The following is a 21,899-nucleotide window of genomic DNA, read 5'->3' as shown; positions in this document are numbered from 1 at the left end:
TTCAATTGTTTTAATTTTTAGCTCCCACAAATAAGTGAGAACATGCAAAACTTATCTTTCTGGGCCTGGCTTGTTTCACTTAATGTGATATTCTCTAGTTCCATCCATGATGTTGTTGCAAATGAAAGGATCTCATTTTTCTTAATGGCTGAATAGTGTGGTGTATATTGTGTGGTGTATATTTACCACATTTTCTTTATCCATCTAACACATGGGTTGCTTCCAAATCCTGGCTATTGTGAACAGTGCTGCAGTAAACATGGGAATGCAGATACATCTTCAATGTATTCATTTACTTTCTTTTAGATATATACCTAGCAGTGGAATTGCTGAATTATATAGTAGCTCTATTTTTAGTTTTTTGAGGGACCTCTGAACTGTTCTCCATAGTGGTTGTACTTATTTACATTGATATGTTCTTGATATCATCAACTCTCAGTCATTGCTCAGATTTTCAATTGTCTCTTTATTATTCAAATTTTCTTAACAGTTTGTCTGTCTATTTATTTAGATATGAAGTCTTGCTCTTGTCCCCCAGGCGGGAGTGCAATGGTGTGATCTCGGCTTACTGCAACCTCCGCCTCCTGGGTTCAAACCATTCTCCTGCCTCATCCTCCTGAGTAGCTGGGATTACAGGTGTCTGTCACCATGCCCAGCTAATTTTTGTATTTTTAGTAGAGACAGGGTTTCACCATGTTGGCCAAGCTGGTCTCGAACTCCTGACCTTAGGTGATCCGCCCACCTCGGCCTCCCAAAGTGCTGGGATTACAGGTGTGAGCCACCACGCCAGGCCAGTTTGTCTATTTAAATAAGTATCCAAGTAAGGTCCACAAATTGGGCTTGTTTGATACATATTTTAAGGTTCATTTAAACTTCCTACAGCTTTCTTCTTGCAGCATATTTGTTGAAGAAACTAGGTCATTTGTAGAATTTCCCACAGAATGGATTTTGCCATATAGTTTAACTTATACTTCTGTGTCTCTTTTAAAGTTATTGTAATTAGATCTAGAGGCTTGATCAAATCCAGGTTTGATTTTTGTGTGTGTGTGAGGGGCAGTACTACTTTGTAGGTAGGTGACTGTATGAACCTCCATTAGGAGGCTAATATCTGTCTGGTTGTGTCTCTTTTTGATGATAGACAACCATTCAAGTTCAATTCTTCGATTCACTAATTTATTAGGTATTGCAGAATCCTGATATTCTAACTCTTTCTGTCTTAATTTATTAGCTGTAATATTTATAAAGAGAAACTTTCATGTATTATTTTGGCTTAACTGATAACCCGTAAAAGCAGTCTATAGTGGCATCAATCCACAACTAGTATTTTTAAATATCTGCTAACTCGATGGTCATTATAGTTCAGAAATTGTGATTAAGATTTATAACAATATGTTTATAGATACAGATACAAATCTCTCTATATATTTAATTAAAGCTTAAGTCATTAAAGTAAGAATATTAAAGCTATACCAAAGGCCATGAATAATTATACATCTAAGTTTAATTTAAAAATGAAATACCTAAAGTTTATATACCAATGTTATACATTCCAAAATATATGCAATTTTTAGCTAGAATTTTCTGACATATTGGTCTCGTGTTTATTTTGTTTGTAATATATTATTTCTATAAAATGTTAATTAAAAGGGAATGCAGTGGTGTCTTTTGAAAGAAGAGGATGTCATTCCTCGTATCAGGGCAATGGAAGGCCGTAGAGGAAGACCACCAAATCCAGACAGACAGCGAGCAAGAGAGGAATCCAGGATGAGACGTCGGAAGGGTCGACCTCCAAATGTTGGCAATGCTGAATTCCTAGATAACACAGATGCAAAGTTGCTAAGAAAACTGCAAGCTCAAGGTAAGAAACGTAATGTGTCTGACACTAATAATCATACTAAAAAGTATACTAAAAGTATTTCTAATATTTTTGAATTAGGATTGACACTGCTCTCAATTTTTAAAAAGTAAATATTTGTGTTAGAATAAAATGAAAAAATAAGGAGTCCCACTGGTAACTGGAGTTCTTTGATTAGGTAATCTTTCCAGAACCATTATTCATAAACACATCCTATCCTGTCTATTTAGAATGACAAAGGTGGGTGTTAAGCTTTTAAGGCTTGCACAGAAAGGGAATCAACCAGCACTTGGCACATGCCTTAAGGTCGTGCCAACCTTCTGGAAATTCTCATTTTAACAGCTCCCGATTCCTTGAGGTGGTACATGGGAATAACTCCAAAATATGTGGATCTGTGGAGTAAATTTTCAGTCAGAGAACTCCAATTACTGGTAAGTAACCCCAGTCTTTTAGTTCGGGTTCTCCTGTAAGTCCAGATGTAGTATATATATTTTCAGAATACCAAATTAATACATTTAAATCAAAAAGTACTTTTAAGATAACCAGAAAGTATCATTTGTCAAGTTCAAAATGCTCATAATAACCTAAACTGTATTAATGATTTGACATTATACATAAGTTCTCAACATGAAAGTCCCATGCTATGTATGGCAAAGAGAAGGCTGAGTAAAATAGAACAGTTTGGCTTTGCAGTTTGCGTTACTAGTTACAAATGTGAAGCCGCTTAAGGCTGTCTGAATATATCAACATATGTGTAGATACCTTGTATTTGCAAGGCATATATGTAAAGATATGTAACGATGTAAAATAAAGGTTTAATAATGAAACTGACTTAAAAATCTAACAGAATTTTACTTCTCATGGGTTTTTATTATCCCTATAAATAAGCAAAATGTCGAGGAAATGTATAAAAGACTTGTTTCTATGTATTGTAAACACCATCATAATATTGACTTCTCTGTTGCTGCTTTGCTTTTTGTTATAAAACAAATATCCATGACAAAACTCATACTATAGAATGCTTTAAAGACACATGTAATCTTAGTGCTTTGGGAGGCCAATGTGGGAGGATTGTTTGAGGCCAGGAATTTAAGACCAGCCTGGGCAACAAAGCAAGACCCCATCTCTACAAATAAAATTTAAAAATTAGCCAGCTTTGGTGGCACGCACCTATAATCCTAGCTATTGTGGAGGCTGATGTGGGAGGATCCTCTGAACCCAGGAATTCAAGGTTACAGTGAGCTATGATCATGCCACTGCACTCCAGCCTGGGTGACAGAGTGAGATCCTGTGTCTAAAAAATAAATAAATAAAATAAAAGACACTGTCATTCTTATCAGTGGAATAATTAATCTTTCCAGAAATATGTATACACATACATACACATGCGACCATTCACATGTACATGTATATCCTTTTTGATTTTTAAAATAAATGGACTTGAATCAGTCTCTTTTTGATGACTGTTTAAGCTATTTCCAGATCTTTGCTATCATACAATTGTAATAAATATATATTACACTTTTCTAAGCATATATTATACAAATCTAAACATATTATACAAATCATTTTCAAGTTTTTGTGGATAGCAGGCAGATATTGTCTCCAGTTTATACTTTGACTAATAGCTTAACTGCCTAGCATATAACTTAATATCATATAAGTTTTTTTGTGTTAGTGTGTATATTAGTCTATTCTCACACTGCTATAAAGTTACTACCTGAGACTGGGTAATTTATAAAGGAAAGAGGTTTAATTGACTCACAGTTTTGCATGGCTGGGAGGCCTCAGGGAACTTAAAATCATAATGGAAGGGGAAGCAGCCACCTTCTTCACAAGGCACCCAGAAGAGAGAGAGAGCAAGGGAATCTGCCACTTAGAAAACTCAGATCTCGTGAGAACTCACTTACTATCATGAGAACAGCATGGGGGGAACCCCTGCAATGATCCAATCCCCGCCCACCAGGTCCCTCCTTCAACACATGGGGATTACAGTTTGAGATGAGATTCAGGTGCGAACACAGAGCCAAACCATATCAGTATGGTAGTCAGATTTTTTTTATTTGATTTGATTTCTTATAAGACTTTCATCCCAAAGAGTTACTGGTGAAGGTTAAAAAGAAAAAGTCAGTAAATTAACAGGCATAGATGGGTTTTAAAAATTGATATTGTCAGTAAGCTATTGACTCTTCTGAATAATGTTTAATGCTGGGGAATGTGGACATTGTTTGCATAAAATAAGAAAGTTTGAAATTAACTGATAATCAAAACATGGGCTCTTCATGGATATTTGGTATATCTAAGTATCATTATAAGTTAGAATCTAAAATAGCAAATTTAAATTTGGAAAATTAACTATATTTTTGTTGTAACAAAGTAAAAGTTAATTATTCAACTTTTACCAAATGTATATTCTCCTTCCAGATTTCAAATTGATTTGTATTCAATCACATAGTTTATCCTTGTTATAATATACTGGGTTGCATTTTGCAAGTTCTGTTACCTTTGACCTTATTGTATATTGCATGTGCTCCTTTTCAACATGTATGTAAAGATTATTTAACAGTGAGTAAATAATCATTATTATATATACAAGTATATGGAGTATTGTTTGCATTTTTTCTTGGGAAGAAAAGAAAGTAAAAATGAAGCACTTTATCAACTCTTTCATTTCTAAAAGCCTTCTACGGTAACACTTTGGGGGTTATCTGAGAGGATTCTAGAAGAAGTTTTTGTTATATATTATTATCCTTCTCTGACCAACTAGACTGAGAAACCGGACTTAATTTGAAGAAGGGTTCAGAATAGTGATATAAATGTGAGTTTAGAATGTACATCCAAACATTGTGAAATGAGAACTCTAATTTCTCAGTGTATAGGTAAAAATCTGACAAAGTTTGAATATGATAAAGACTTCCATTCTATATAAATAACCTGCTTATTGATTGACTGATACTATTAATATCTCAAATTTTCCAAAATAACAAGTACACCTATTCATTTCATATGTGATTGAAACTGAGATGCCTATAAGTAATCTATACCAGGCACCATTATTTTAAGATGTACACTAAGAAAGAAAAGAGCTGCCAGTTGTCAGTTACATTCTGACCTTAGGGATATCAAGATGTTTAAAAAAGCATCTTAAAATCAAAGAAATGAGTTATATCCAAAATATCCCTAATTCTATATGAAAATAAACTTCATCTTTGAAATTAAAGTGGACAATTTCGTAAGCCACAAAAGATACTTTTCAAATTAATATTTCAAAAGGTAATTACAATATATTCACCAACCAAAAAACCAAATAAATGAGAAGATACTGGAAGTAGTTTATTTCTACAGCTTGGACAAACTTTTCAAGGTATCTAACTCATTCTCTTTCCTTTGTATTCTCTTTTTTTCTTCTTTTTTTATTTTTATTTTTTTTTTAATTTTGAGATGGAGTTTCACTCTTGTCACCCAGGCTGAAGTGCAATGGTGCGATCTTGGGTCACTGCAACCTCTGCCTCCCGCAATCAGCGATTCTCCTGCCTCAGCCTCCTGAGTAGCTGAGATTACAGGCACCCATCACAATGCCCAGCTAATTTTTGGTATTTTTAGTAGAGATGGGTTTTCATCATGTTGGCCAGGGTGGCCTCAAACTCCTGACCTCAGGTGATCCCCCGCCTTGGCCTCCCAAAGTGCTGGGATTACAGGCGTGAGCTGCTGTGCCCGACCTTTTTCTCATGTCATCTTCTTTTCCAACTGCCCATAATGTAAAATTTAAGCTATGTAAATTTTTAATGATTAATTAAAATTTTATATTTCTTGCTAAAGTAAAAAGATGTGAATTGAACTTTAAAATTTTTTTGGTCCAAAGATTTTTCTAAATTACTGGCCAGACACAGTGGCTTATACCTGTGTAATGCTAGCACTTTGGGAGGCCAAGGTGAGAGGATTGCTTGAAGCCGGGAGTTCAATATCAGCCTGGGCAATAAAGCAAGACCACAAAAAGAAATTTTTAAAAAATTATCTGGGCAAGGTGGTACACTCCTATAGTCCTGGTTATTCAAGAGGCTGAGGGGAGAGGATAACTTGAGCCCAGGAGTTGGAGACTGCAGCAAGCTATGATCATGCCACTGCATCTGGGTTACAGAGTAAGACCTTGTCTCAAACAAATAAACAAAAATTATTGTGGACTTGTGTAGGGCTTGAAATTGACTGATACACTCATACACAAACATGGTTCTATATATATTATAGAATTTTCTTATTAAAAGTTAAACTTATATTAGAGAATATCAGTTTAGCTTGGAGCAAAAGAGCATACTTATGCCATATTTTCTAGGAAATGTTTTTATCAGTACATCTTTACATCTCAAGACAGAGTCAGGTCTCTATTGTAGAATTCAAAACTTTCCATCCTTAATGTTAAAGAAATATTTATCTGGCATTATTATAGATGAGAATAATATTCTTCACCCGTATTATTATCAGAGGTTGCTGACCCTGCAGGTCAGTTTATAAGTTTTTATGTCCCAGAGTATTTAGTGAACAGGAGATCCTTTTTGTGTAACCCAGAAATTTTTGATGATGCCTGTAACCTCCTAATTTTGAAAAAGGTTGGGACATTGGAGATAAAACTTTATCATCTTCCATTTTATTTTTCAATAACACTTCTAGTTTACTAGATGAAATTTGACTCTTTTCATTCCTTCTCCTTCTTAAAAGTCTCAGTGATAGAAAATTGGCCATAGTGACCAACTGTACTTCAGCTATTATGAGGACATACAGTTACATTCTTAGCTAAAATCTTAAGGCATTTAAACTTTGCTTAAAGATTTTTAGAGATAGTAGCATATAGACTGTGGCGTCAGAAAGTCCTGGGGTTTCTTTGGGGGTTTTTTTGAGAGAGAGTCTCACTGGAGTGCAGTGGGCAGTCTCAACTCACTGCAACCTTTTTCTCCCAGGATCAAGCGATTCTTCTGCTTCAGCCTCCCAACTAGCTGGGATGACAGGTGCCCACCACCACGCCTGGCTAATTTTTGTATTTTAGTAGAGATGGGGGTTTCATATGTTGGCCAGGCTGGTCTCGAAGTCCTGACCTCAAGTGACCCACCTACCTCAGCCTCCCAAAGTGCTGGGATTACAGTCATGAGCCATCGTGCCCAGCCAGTCCTGGGTTTTTTTCTTGGCTATGCTATTTAACCTCTAGGAGCCTTAATTATTTTACGTGTAAGTGGGGCAATAATGTTGATCTTATAAAGTAGCCGTGAACATTAAACAAGGTGATATAAATTTAACACAACAGGCGGGGCGCAGTGGCTCACGCCTGTAATCCCAGCACTTTGGGAGGCCGAGGCGGGTGAATCACGAGGTCAGGAGATCAAGACCATCCTGGCTAACACGGTGAAACCCCATCTCTACTAAAAATACAAACAATTAGCTGGGTGTGGTGGCGGGCGCCTGTAGTCCCAGCTACTCGGGAGGCTGAGGCAGGAGAATGGCTTAAACCCAGGAGGCAGAGCTTGCAGTGAGCCGAGATCGTGCCACTGCACTCCAGCCTGGGCGACAGAGCAAGACTCTTTCAAAAAAAGAAAGAAAGAAAAAGAAAAATTTAACACAACGGTACCTGCAATCAATAAATGGTGGAAATTTGTAAGAGCTCAAGTGATTCACGTGTTAGCAATTATATTCATTGTCAATGAACATAATTTAGGTTTCTTTGTTCAGTGGCTACAAAATTTATAACAATGTCTAATACAAAGTGATGCTTTCTAAAATGATGATATGATCAACATTATACACCACTTTTAGCGTTAGAAGTATTCAGACCAAGTTTACCAGCAGAAGAAAGCAAGGATATTGCATGGTTTCTTTGTCTGTTATACCCTTTGCCACAATAATGCTCGGTGACAACCCCCAAACCTTAGTAGCATACAACACTTTCTTAATCACTTGTGCAGATGGAATCAGCTGGAAATTAGCTAGGCAGCTTTGCTTATCTTGGCTGGGCTTATTCACATTTGTGGGGTCAACTGGCTCCCTGTGTCCCAATCTTCCAATAGCCTAGTCCCCAAATCATATCTTCAGTCATGGACAAAGCACAAGAACAAAAGCAGAAAGAATGTAACTAAACTTTCAAGCTCTGTTTTCATCACAACTGCTAACAACCTCTTAACCATGGAAAATCACATGGTTGACTTCAGAATCAAGGGACAGGAAAATATATTCCACCTCTTGATGGGAATTGCTCCAAAGTCACATTACAAATGGCACGAATAAAAGGAGGAATGAAGAATTGGAGCCATTAATTTTGTTCATCTACCATAGTTTCATATGTGTCCTTGAAGATAATAAGAACTAGGTTGTCTTTAAAAGTCATTGAAATTCTGCATTCTTTCCATTTAGGAGATTTAGTCCCTCTCCGTCATAAATGAAAATACCACTGGATTCAGGAACTTAACCATTATAGCTAATTGAAATACTAAGTTTGGGTGGGAGGGGACTTTTATATTTGTTTTAATTGGAAGTCTTCCTTTTTTATATACGCTAGGACTGAAGCTACATTACAATTCTTAAAATACTAGCAGCTATTTTCCCACTAAGTGGGATTTACTTGAAATGTGAAAAAAAATGTACTTAAATAAGCCTCTCTGATAAAGATTAAAAGAAACCTCATTTTTATGTAGTCCTAGATATGGGATCATATTTGGTGAAATAATTTGATTATTTCCGTTGGAATGAACACGACATTGTCTACCACACCACTCTCCTACTTGGTATCTGTCTGACCTTAGGCAATTTTCTTAAATATTATATCCTTGGCCGGGCACAGTGGCTCTCACCTGTAATCCCAGTCCTTTGGGAAGCCAAGGCGAGCAGATCATGACGTCAGGAGATCAAGACCATCCTAGTCAACATGGTGACACCCCGTCTCTACTAAAAATACAAAAATCAGCTGGGTGTGGTGGCGCGTGCCTGTAATCCCAGCTACTTGGGAGGCTGAGGCAGGAGAATGGCTCGAACCCAGGAGGCGGAGATTACAGTGAGCCGAGATCGCGCCACTGCACTCCAGCCTGACCACAGAGCGAGACTTTGTCTCAAAAAAAAAAAAAAAAAATTATATCCTTTATGATGATACCATTTTCACACAGTTACTGTTTTAGGTTAGTAGTTACACAAAGTTGTTAATATTCTTTGAAATTTTGTGTTTTTCAGAAATAGCCAGGCAAGCAGCACAAATAAAGCTTTTGAGAAAACTTCAAAAGCAGGAACAGGCTCGAGTTGCTAAAGAAGCCAAAAAACAACAAGGTGAGTGATTTAAATGATAACATAAACTCTTTTTTTTTTTAATTTATTTATTATTATTATACTTTAAGTTCTAGGGTACATGTGCATAACGTGCAGGTTTGTTACATATGTATACTTAAACTCGAAGAGTCAGTACTGGGGAATTCATGAGAGGTTTCTTTTCTTCATTCCCTTTTTGATGATATCTATCCTTTGGCTTCTTGTTGTAGCAATAATGGCTGCTGAGGAGAAGCGAAAGCAAAAAGAACAGATAAAGATTATGAAACAGCAGGTATGTGTATGTATTGGAACTGACTTTTAAAATATGGAACTTATTTTGAGGATTTGTTAATAATGTACATTATTTTTTATTTCTTAAATAACTGTATTTCACATTAATGTTTGTGTCTTATTTAGAAAATTGCTATCTTCTCTTAATTAAAATTTTACCTGTTTAATAAAGTATTCTACTTCCAAGTGTTTAAAGAAATGATTACCGAACAGTAAATTTGTGTAAGTACTTTAATATCCTTGTAGACTTTGTATAAGTTGATATCTTGAACAATTTTCAGAATTTTTAAATTAATATATCAGTCAATGAAGTGTATTACCCAAATGTTCAAATTTTAATAAAGCCTGTTGTTCTTAAACATGTAAAATATTAGTAGAAAATTAAATTTAAGTTATACAAAATAAGATTTGCCTTCGTTGCTTCTGAATGCTTTCAGGGTTGCTTAAAAGTTGCCACTGCAAAAAAAAAAAAAAAGATGAGAGCATTATTTTAGCAAATCCAGAGTTCTCTGTCTTGTATCTACAATATTTCTCCCCGTGTGGTTTTCAAAATTAAGTTTAGGTAAGAGAAGTAATTTTTAAATTTTCATAGATAAAAATTAAGTGAGAAGGTATTCAGCTTCATTTAAGATGAGAATGTGTAAACTACTCTCCCATCTCCTCATATTCATGGTAACATTAAAGCAGAAAGGAAATGGGAGAAAGTACTATTCTTTTAAAAATGTTAGGAAGAAAGTAGTTATTTCTGAGAATGAAATGAAATCAATTATGTTACTATATAAATACCTGCTAAATAAGGGGCTTGGGTTGGATTTGATGTGATTATCTCTAAGGTTTCTTCCAGTATTAACTAAAGCAATATGACTAGAAAAGTTGCTATAGAGTTGGGATTTAGGATTTGAGTTTGTAGTCAGGCAGCCTACGGTTAAATATGGGCTCTGCTACTTAATAATTTTGTGACTTTAGATGAATGACTTAACCCTTAAGTCTTTATTTCTTCCATCGTAAAAGAAGTTAATTGCAATATCTGAATAAATGAGATAATGAACGTAAAGTGCCTACTGCAGTGACCAGCAACAAAACACATGCTCAACTTTTTAAAAATAAATATAAAACATCCAACTACACAGTATACTCTTTTACCACCATAATTTAAAGTAGCAGTTGTAAACTTGAATTCCATCCTTAGTTTGTTAATTGTGACTGCTAGACATTGTAAGATTGACCTGAAATAGGCTAATGAATGCATTTGTTAAAATATATTTACTAAAGAGTATATATGAAAAAATAAGTTCATATTTCGTTTTTAAGTGAAATACTGTTGTTTCTGTTATACTTTTATTTAAAAAGTTTTATAGCTTATTCTATTTCCTAATGGCTGGAGACTCATTAGATCCCATCAGTACTTTAAATTCAGCTTTATGATCTTAAAGTCTTACAGTAGCTACAACCTAAATCCACATGGTCTTTGCTACTCATTGAAAAAGCATTGAGCTCCAAAGTTTCCAGCAACATTAATGCAAATGAACTGGTCTTAATATTTATCAAGATACTTATCTGAGGCCAATCTCAGAATACCATCTCATTTATTTGATTCAACAAAGTGAATCGAAGTATAGAGTAATTCTACTCATACTATCTGTTATATAGGGTCTATTTTAAAGTCAGCATTTGATCTAGAATAAAATAGGGTATGTGTTTTCATCCTTTGGATTATTTTTTCCACCTAGTAGACCAAAAATATCACCAGACAGTCCTTAAGACAGTTTTCTGGAAGATTTCAGAAACATTATTACAAAGCAGGAGGCACACAGGCATTGGGATCTGACCAGGACTCTGTATTACTACGTATTGGACTTCAGACAAAATATTTACTTGCTGAGAACCTCAGTTTTCTCTTATATAAAAAGAAGATAATTTAAGCTTCTATGATTTTTTAATGATTGATAAGATATTAAATGTAAAGTGACCAGCTCAGTGGTTGAGTACCCGACATTGTAAAGTTAACCTGTATTATAGTAATTTACCATGTTTATCTTATCTACATGCTAATGATAACACTACCAAATATATATGGATATATATAAAAGTCACTTGAATAGTTAAGATAAAGCTTTAGATTGTGTATGTCAGCCCCAAGATTCCCTGCCTATCTGTGCTTAAGAGAACAATGAATGACTTTTGCTGACTTGAAAACATAGCACCTTATAATGTTATAATTGACAAGAGCAGGAAAGTTAGATCAAGAGTATACTTTTCTCAGATATCAAGTTCTAATTCAAATAAATACTGCAAATATGGATCAAATACAATCTTTTCTAAGACTTGGAAATTAAACAAAAGATACACTTTGGGGTTTTGGGTTTTATTTTTTGTTTTGTTTTTCTTTGTTTTGTTTTTTGTTTTTTTAGACAGAGTCTCCCTCTGTTGCCCAGGCTGGAATTTCAGTGGCATGATCTCTGCTCACTGCAGCCTCCGCCTCCGGGATTCCAGCAGTTCTCCTGCCTCAGCCTGCCAGGTAGCTGGGATTATAGGCATGCACCACTACACCCGGCTAATTTTTTGCATTTTTAGTAGAGACAGGATTTCACCACCTAGCACTGTTCATTTCTCGAACTCCTGACCTCAGGTGATCTGCCCACCTCGGCCTCTCAGAGTGCTAGGATTACAGGTGTGAGCCACAGTGCCCGGCCCACTTTGAGGTTTTTATTTTTGACAGCCTACAATTAATACTCAGTACCAAGATAGGATCACCAAAATCAAAGAATGTGATCAGTCTTGTGAAATCAGAACAGTAATCCCTAAAATTTCATCATCCTGCAGTAGACTCCTGCAGGGAATCAATAACATCAGTGTACATAAAACAATTAAAATGTATATCAAAGTATAGCTTCAATAAGTACGACTAGCATCTGGAGATAGGAGCAGGCATTGTGAAATACAGGTGTATAAAATGTGTTGGCCCTGGAAATTCTAGGATAAGTACAGTTTTCAATTAGGAAACTTTGAATTTTCTTTTTTAACTTGTATTTATTCTCATCAGTGCCAATTTGGGACTTCTGAATGGATTAAAGAACATGAAATTTCTAAGAATGTTTTATAGAATATGAGATAATTAATATGAGATAATTTTTTAAATTAAAATGTAAATTTTTGTCAAAATTTATATGATCACTAAGTTATAAAACATATCCAATAATCAGGTTATTAAATTTAGACAATGTGTACCCCAATTATGTCCTACAAATAATTTCCTGGAATGTTAAATTATAATTAATTAATTTTAAAATAATGTTACAGGTTATTTCTGAAATGGGCTAATTGTGATAATTATAAGCAATGTTATATTGTCATGCTATTCAACATGTGAAATAAATTTTAGAATGGAAATTATTGTTAATAATGTTACAATTGTGTCACTGTATACTTTTTAAAGCATTTTATTTAATCATGACAAATGAGAAAGGGCAAACACCTCTCACTATTTTACACAAGAATAGTTATTATTTGCTCAAGACCATTCAATAAATGACTGTAATCCAGAACTGGCTATATGTTTTCTGACTGCTGATACATGATTTTTCTACTATTAAGTCCTATATTTATTTCAAGTTAAGTATTATTTGTAATTGCAAATATTTATAAAGATCTTCAGGCTATATAGTTTAATCAGCTTGCTTCGCTGAGTTTCTGTTTATTTAGCATTTGCATTTTATAAATTATGAGAAACTTTATCAAATCATATTAGTTTCAGACATGAAAATATATATGATTTTATACTAAATAAATTTTTATGTCCCGCCTTTGGTAATTTTGTACTTATATTTTTATTATTTGATTCTGCTCAAATACTCTTTACTCAGTTTATTATCTCAAGTTATCATAACTTTTCCTACAGGAAAAAATTAAGAGAATACAGCAAATCAGAATGGAAAAAGAACTTCGAGCTCAGCAAATTCTAGAGGTAGAATTCTTAAATTTAACATAATTAAAGTAATATAGCCATATATTTTTAAGTCTGCAAAAATAAAGATTTTACATGCATGTTTTCTCACGTTTGTCAGATACTCTCTTTAAACATTCTGCATAGAATAAAACTTTATCTGAGCCTTATTTAGCAAGCTAATCTAATCCCAACAATAAAGATATACAAAATGAGACAAAAGAAACAGGAAAACTTCTGAGCAGTCAATGGAGTTGTCATAAAGTTCATGCACTAAAATGTTTTACTTTTATAAAAGTAAACAACAAAAGAAAAATCATTAGGGCTTATAGCCCGATATTTACTTTTAGTTTAGAAACAAATGTTTACAGAAGTAAACATTTCAAAAGTAAAAATAAATTTTAAATGTACAAAGTTTTATCAGATTGTTTTTCTGATTTCTAGCATATCCCTCTTCCCTGCAAGGCTAATTAGAATAGAGATAGAGGGGACATCTGTTGGCAACAGCAAAAGTAATAGGCAAAAGATAGCAAGGAAAAAATACAGGAAAACTTCAGCTAGCACATATAGGAACTGAAAAGCCTAGCAACAGCCTGTAATCTTTTATTTGAATAGCAAGCAATTTTCAAAACCTTAATAGCCCAAAGGCATTACTCTTTGGAGCTGTGCAGTATGACTGATGTTCAAAATAATTGCCCTGAGTCATCAAGAATACGCCAAATTAGACACAGTACACAGTACACAGGCATAGTGGTGTCTAAGCAGGCACGTCTCAAAATTATTTCCATCTGAAATAGTGAAAATAAACTTCATGTTTAAAATTATTACAACTTCTCCACCATTCCGGAAACTGCTGCCTTATAGAGCAGTTTATTCCCTGAGGGCTCCAGATAACTGAGGTTTTCTCTGTTACAGTTTTATTCCTTCTAGAAATACACACATATTTTCTTACCCATTTCAAATTAATTTTAAAAACCAGAAATTGAAAATATTATTTTAAAGTAAACTGACAATAACTGCTAGGTAGTTATGAAACTTCTACACAGGTCATGATTTTAAGATTATGAAGCTTATGTTTGATAAATAGCATGATCTTAATAGTCAGATTGTGACTCATGAAAGATAAGATTACAAGTTTTCATTCTATTAAAAAAAAAAAAAACACTTGAACTTAACCACACTATACAGAGATGGGGAAAATCAGACCTAATATGCTTAACTTGAAAGATATAATCCAATAATGAATTTCTTTATCTCAAATTTTTAAGATTTAAAAATAAATTTTAAATAAAGTTAACATGTTCATTCTCAAGTATTACTAATTCTTGAAATAATTTTTATTTATCAATTAAAATCTATTCTGTTTTCTAAATGTTTTACAGTGATTATGTTTTACTTTTAAAATCAGAAAAACAATAAATGACATAAAATCATTTTTCTGTGATTAAATTTTAAGGTAAAAGAACATAAACACTCAATTATTTCAGACTTTTAACAGAGCTTGAAGAAGAAAAGCTGTCATATTCTTATGAATCTAAGAAATTTTTGTGTATTCTAATGCTAACCTATAAATTAGAAACACAATTATTACATTAAACATAATGTTAAGTGGGGGGAAATCTGTAATTGTCTCCATATATGTTACATATTGTTTCGTACCTTGTGAGACATGTAGCTTCATTTCAAGTCTGACATTATTTGCAAGTTGTAGTGGTGCTGTTGCATGACTTTGAGACCTGTTTTGCATGCACAGGCTAAAAAGAAAAAGAAGGAAGAAGCAGCAAATGCCAAATTATTGGAGGCCGAGAAACGAATAAAGGTTAGTTTAGATGAGAATCAGAGCTTTTACTTTTGAAAAATAAAAACTGTATGTTATACTGGCATCAATTATATGAAACAATATGTCTTCAAAATGACTATCTGAATATATGTTTAGCAGATATAGCATGTGTGTAATGTATGTTTTTATTTGTATGTATACTGTATGTGTATTTTTATTTTATTATGCAGGGTTTTTTTGTAATGCTTTGAGCTCTTTAGGAGACATCAAATCAGAAATGCAAATTGTTGCTTAATACCTGTATGTAGTTTTGCTAAATAAGAATGACTCCCCCAAAAAAACTGTTTTGTGTGTTGTTTATGTTTATGTTTAGCCATAGACTAGATATGGTATAGGTATGTTTATTTTTGTGTCTCAGTCTGATTCTCCCCTTTATAACTTTTTCTTTGTTAATATTCAGCAACTGTTTTATCTATTAAAAATGAAAAGCCTACAGAAACAAAAGCCAAACCTCATCAACTGTTATTTACCAATAACAAAATTAGCTGTTTTTAATTATTTTAACTTCAAGTATTTGGGGGTGTTTTGTTCTGATTTCCTGGCATGGAGTATAAGAGAGATGTCCCCTTCCTCCCCTCCCCCACCCTGCCATCCACCAGTAACTGAATACTGAAAGGGGGTAGCTGGGTGAACCTACTGGTACTGGAAAGAGCCACCACAGTTATACTTTGTAAAGCCAGGAACTGTTTATCTTTTCTACATAGACTCTCTTACTTTATTTTTTAAATTTCTACCTTTTCATGTTTGCCGTTAATATTAATTTCACCATATTTTACCTTTATAAAAATAATGAGATTGGTGACGTTCCTTGAATGGTTTGCCTTACGCCCCATCCCCTTGGAATGGTGCCCTGAATCATAGGTGGACATGAAAATTTCACACTGATTGCCTAGTTTTTATCACTTTAATTCATATGTAGTGTATAGAAATGAAAAACATGATGTTAATTATAGAGTATATTTGAGAGTTCATATTCAGAATGGAGAGAGTTCTAATTGGCTAGATTTGAGGGTTGCACCATAATGTATCACACTGATTAAAAAATACATGTGTGGGTTATATCTGATAGACTCTGACCATCTAGCTAGTTAGTTCAATGAATGTGCCATTGAAATGTGCAGTTAGATCAGTCATTCATTAAATTTTAAGTAAAAATGACTGCTGAAGAAAGATCCTTGCTACCATATTTGCTATGTTATACACTTTGTATGTAAGTATTTGTTGGGTAGAAGCATACAAAATCAAATTGACATTTTATAAGTAAAAAATTATTGAATATTGGCCATTTCATATGGTTCAACCTAATGGAAGACTATAGAATCTCAGAAAAGGAACTTTTAATAATTTTAGCATGTTCTAAATCTTCTCTAAAAATCATGTATTAAAAGTTTCTTATTTTTAAGGAAAAAGAAATGAGAAGACAACAAGCTGTTCTTCTGAAACATCAGGTCTGTAATGTATAGTTATACAACTGTTGAATGTACATTTTATACCATTGCTAAAACCTATTTGGGGGAAAATCTTCAAAATATTTTCTTTAAAATTTCTGATATAATTTCTGCTTAAGTTTTTCCTTCAACCTACAGTTTATTGCCTTGCTTTGGTATTGGTGTCTTTTTGGGGGGTTGAAAAATTGGTTTTATGACTCTGTGATTTCTGTTTCATAATGTTGTGCCAACTCTTTCTACCAGGAGTTGGAGAGGCATAGACTAGATATGGTATGGGTATGTTTATTTTTGTACATCTAACACCGCATTGTGATTTGGTTGTGATATGGTTGTCATAGCAATGCATAAAGTGTAGCACTGGCTGCTGTCATATTACATACTGCTGCATGGCTTACAGCACAGTGCATTGCATACATCTGCTTGTCTGTCTATAAAGAAGTATGATGCATCTCCAAGATTTTACACTGAATTGTACAAGCCTTAAATAAGGCTGCTGTCTAAAAATTTACATTACTGATGTCACAAAGAAAGTTGGATCACTATACAATTAGGTATAATTATGACCAATATTCTCCCATCATTCTAGATGCAAAACTGCCATTGAATACAGTGGGAATTTTGAGTTTGCTTGATGAGAGAATATGAAATATATTCTGGTTTCATAGACAAATTTTAGAAATAATTTTGGAAATATCCCTTTGGAGAAACCAAATATGCTTAAACAAAAAAATCGATTAGATATTATAAATATGTGATTTTTTTATTTTAAAAGTAAAGTGAGATTATCAAATTAAACCAGTGCTTACCTTATTTTCATACTGTGCCTTTAAGATTCCACCTGTTAGCCCATGGTGCAGCTTTTGTGGCTTTAAATAGTGTATCAGGTGGCAGACATCAGTAAATAGGAATATCCCATTTCACTGGTGTTGTATGTGAAACAAGACTAGTTTAACTAAATTGGTATAAAAGCCTTAAAAAATCTTTAATTTGTTGGTGGCTTATTGGATTTACAAAATGATTTTGTAGTTGAAATAAAATAACCAACTCTAAAATCATGAAGTTAAAGTGACTATAAATCAATTTCTTCCTGATCTAAAATTTTAAGAACAACACAACCTTTGGTTTAATTGGCCATAGTATTTGTGGTTTTTCTAATAGCAGATGTAAGGTAACTGACCTGTTCCAGCCAACCATTATGCTTTTCGTTCTGCCAGCTTTTGAAGGAGCATCACAACTGACCATAAGTAAATCTTGTATGCTTCTGTTTACACTGTCTCCATGTTCATTGCTTTACCTTTTTGCTTTTGATTGTTCTTGTATTTGCTTTCTAAACCTGAACTAAAACATGCACAGACTGGCCATTCTTGTCTTATATTTAGTATTTACTGTGACTTGTCTATAAATGCTAAACATGCTATACTGAGTTTTTGTTTTGTTTTTGTTTTTGTTTTTCCATTGGAAAATCAAACTGTTAATTGTGGTTGAGTTATTTTCCACATTTTATCTGGCCTAATAGGAACGAGAGCGAAGGCGACAGCACATGATGCTTATGAAGGCTATGGAGGCTCGTAAAAAAGCAGAAGTAAGTGTATCTTTCTATAAAAATATTACCTTATAAAGTAATACTTTTTCCTAAGGCATTGGCTCTTCTAAATATAAATTTTTCAGAATATAGGTTTGTTGTGATTTACTGGCTTTCATATGCAAACCAGAAATTTAGAGATAGCAACTGAGTGTTAGAACATAAAAGAATGTAGGAAGAGTTCCAATGTATGTGTTAGTTTTCCTGGCTAAGATTTTAATTGTCTTTTTTTAGTGTAGTAAATGACATTGGTTTAGATAAAGGTAGCTATTTATTACACCAGAGTTTCACAAAACTAGTATTACAGCATGCCTAGACAAGTCCTGTATGTCGTAATTCAAACACAAATCATTCCGACCATGGATTCCTGCCCTAAGAATTATTCTTTGGTATTCTCTATGTAAAATTAGGCCTAAGTACTTTTCTTCAAGTAACTTTTAACAGATAATTCAGAATAAGAAAATTATTGCAGTACATCAGAATGAGCTTATTTGGAGTTTAATGGAAATCACTTAAAGGTTAAAATAGATATATGTTACAAAGGAATAACATTCTGTATTAAAACAATTGAATAGAGTCATTATAACTGGGGTTTTGGAGGTTGAAAGACACAGATTCCCCTGCTGGTTCTGCCACCAATTTGCTTTACATTTTCAAGCCATTTCTTTAAAATTGAGATGATACGTACCTCCTAGGATTATGGGATTATCGAGTGAGATAAGCATTTAATAAGTGAGAATTAATGAAAATGATACTGTTTGATCTAGAAGTTGGGAGGCCTGTATTTCAGTATTTTGGTCTCAGCTCTAGCTTAAATTAGCAATATAGATTTTTGGTGTGTAGAGAAAATAAGTGTATTGTTTTGGAACCTGTGCACAGTAGCCAGATTATCTGAATTTGAATTCCAGTTTCATTACTTTCCAGCTATATGACCTTGGGCATGTTATTTAACTTCTCTGTGATTCATTTCATCTATAAAATGAAGATAATACTAATTTCTGTTTCGTAGGACTGAAGAGATGATTAAATGGATATGTGTCTCTGTGTGTGTAAAGTTCTTAGAACAGTGCCTGGCACCACATAGTACCTAACCATTGACACTACATATGTATAGAATGGGCGTAGCAAGATGCATCCCAGGTTGCGAACTACTGACATAGATTGCCTCTTAGCAGAGACTTAACATAGCATGTAACATATATTACAGCAATCACTTTCTGTGACTTTTCCTAAAGGTTATGGAAGTTTTACTCCAACACTTTTCCTGCTGTCTTTTTTTCCCTAACCTTTTGGTTACCCAGGCTTATTGACACCCACTATACCTAACATAATAATTGAATCTATACATCTGTGCATGGAAATATAACCATAATCTCTGAAAAATGACAGTCACAGAAAGAGAGAGGTAACGTATTCCAGGAATTGGCAGGGCTGCTCTGTATTCCGTTATGGAAACAGTACAGTGAAGGGAAGAGTAGGGAAGGGGACTAATTAAAAGCCTGAACACTGAATCTAATTCCCTCAATCTGGAGAGATGGAAATGGAGGGAGCAATTAGTAATTCAGGAAAAAGACCTAGGAAATTCCTCAAGAGACAAGTTCTTCCCTACCAATTGTGGGTTTTGTTTTTTTGGTTTTTTTTTTCTGTTTGTTTGTTTTCTGTTTTTTGTTTTTTTATAAGAAGGAATAAAAAGAACCAGGGCTTGCCATTCTGTTTTTTCTTGGCAGGGAGGAAAGCTAACCAAAATAATCCAAAACGTTATCTTCAGGCATACTAGGATTCATTAGAAGAGAAGATCCTGTAAAATAGTAAGAAGGAGATCATCTGAGACAGGGAATATCCAGGTGAAAGAGGCACCCCAAAGGCCTCAAAGACATGAACCCTCCCGCTGGTTTTTCATATTAGCCCACTAGGGCCTGGGGAGAGTGGGGGAAGCTGCTGCAGAGAGGTGAGGAAGATCTGGGTTGAATGGAGGGTGATAGCCACAGGATAAATAAAGCTGATTAAAATTAGATATTCTAAGAATCCATCAAAGCTCAAGAGTACCTCTCAAGAGGAAAAGGATATACTCTTGACTAAATAGAGTGAATCTGCTACAGTTCTTCCAATAAAACTGAGAAAGAGATTCCAGATACCTGGTACAGCTCTTCCTCTCCTAGCTACCTTTGTCCTGAGCAAAAAGAAGTGGAAGTAGAATACAGAATACTCACCCACAAATCTGAAGTACTTGTAAGTCTAAAATCAGGTAGCAGATAAAGAGAGAAGAGCTGCAGGAAAATTAACCCACCTACATTGGAACAATACAAGTTGTGAATAGGGCTGGACATATTAAGCATAAGTACTTTGAAAAGAAATGGTAAGGCAACTGTGTTAAAATATTGAACCAAAATAAAGCCAATAAATGCATATGTACATAAATTAATTAGTTAAGTTCTAATGGCTGAAAGAGTGAGCCTGGTTTCTCGGTTCTCATTATTGCTATCCTCAGCACTCCCTATACATTCTCTACAGAGCAGCTAAAGTGATCTTTTCAAAAAGTAAACCAGATCATATCCTGACACTATCCAGGGGACTCTCATTGCAATTACAACAAAGTTCAAACTCCTCACCATGGCATTTTCCCACTGACCTCTGCCTCTCACTCCAGTTTTACTTCATACAATTTGTCCCTTGTGCACTATATTCTGGTCATTTTTGTCTTGTTATTATTCCTGAATGAATGGTCTGTGCTATTGGTGTTTTTCCACCAAATATTCAGATGGTTCCTATTTGTTGTTCAATCATCAATCAAATGTTAACTTTTCAAAAAGGCCTTGCCAGCAGGAGAGTCGCTTGAACCTGAGAGGCGGAGGTTGCAGTGAGCCGAGATTGCGCCATTGCACTCCAGCCTGGGCAACAAGAGCAAAACTCCATCTCCAAAAAAAAAAAAAAAAAAAAAAAAGGCCTTCCCAGAAACCTAATTTTGCTTTATCTTACACCCCACACCATTCACTCATCTTATTGTTTGTGGGCTAGTTCCTCCCAGAATATAAGATCTATGAGAACAGGACTCTTGTCTGTCTATGCCATTGTATTGCCAGTGCCTCAGTTAGAACCAAGTAAATAGGAGATGCCTAGAAAATTGTAAATGAATGAATGGATAGGGTAAAATTAAAGTGATTGTGGCAGAACTAAAAAATCAAATTAAGTACAAAACAATCATTAAATTTTGAGTATATTATTATGTTTTCTATGTAATTCTCTTTGTATGATAGAAAACTCTTTTTATTTTATTTTTCTCCAGATGGTGTTCTTTTGTTACAGTCAAACACTCAAGGAACTATTATTTAACAATGCAATAACATATGCCACAAATAATCCTCAATCAGAATGTTTCAGAAAATTTCGTAGATAAAATTGAGTTCTTAAAATGTTATTGGCCAGGTGCAGTGGCTCACACCTATAATCCCAGCACTTCTGGGAGGCTGAGGCAGGAGGATCACCTGAGGTCGGGAGTTCGAGACCAGCCTGATGGAGTAGTGAAACTCCCTCTCTACTAAAAAATACACACAAAACAAATGAGCCAGGCCTGGTGACACACACCTGTAATCCCAGCTACTCGGGAGGTTGAGGCAGGAGAATCACTTGAACCTGGGAGGCAGAGGTTGCCATGAGCAGAGATCATA

The 21,899-nt window shown here is 34.4% G+C and overlaps 1 protein-coding gene across 50 annotated transcripts in view; it reads left to right on the top strand.

The window, feature by feature from the left end:
- The window catches only part of BAZ2B (bromodomain adjacent to zinc finger domain 2B), a 315,913-nt gene that overhangs the window by 211,021 nt on the left and 82,993 nt on the right, over positions 1-21,899 (top strand). For 18 of the 50 annotated variants that reach the window (XM_077957047.1, XM_077957032.1, XM_077957023.1 and 15 more), the window contains 8 exons: positions 1,648-1,858; positions 9,059-9,151; positions 9,361-9,422; positions 13,320-13,385; positions 15,118-15,183; positions 16,608-16,652; positions 16,896-16,922; positions 18,169-18,234. In XM_077957047.1, the coding sequence (XP_077813173.1) occupies positions 1,648-1,858; positions 9,059-9,151; positions 9,361-9,422; positions 13,320-13,385; positions 15,118-15,183; positions 16,608-16,652; positions 16,896-16,922; positions 18,169-18,234 (636 nt within the window). Of the gene's footprint in view, positions 1-1,647; positions 1,859-9,058; positions 9,152-9,360; positions 9,423-13,319; positions 13,386-15,117; positions 15,184-16,607; positions 16,653-16,895; positions 16,929-18,168; positions 18,235-21,899 lie in introns of all 50 variants that reach the window. The other 32 variants (XM_077957045.1, XM_077957022.1, XM_015110217.3 and 29 more) reach the window with 2 other exon arrangements.

This window comes from Macaca mulatta, chromosome 12 (genome assembly GCF_049350105.2).
Source record: "Macaca mulatta isolate MMU2019108-1 chromosome 12, T2T-MMU8v2.0, whole genome shotgun sequence".
Lineage (NCBI taxonomy): Eukaryota > Metazoa > Chordata > Mammalia > Primates > Cercopithecidae > Macaca > Macaca mulatta.
This window is presented reverse-complemented; position numbering and strand designations above follow the sequence as displayed.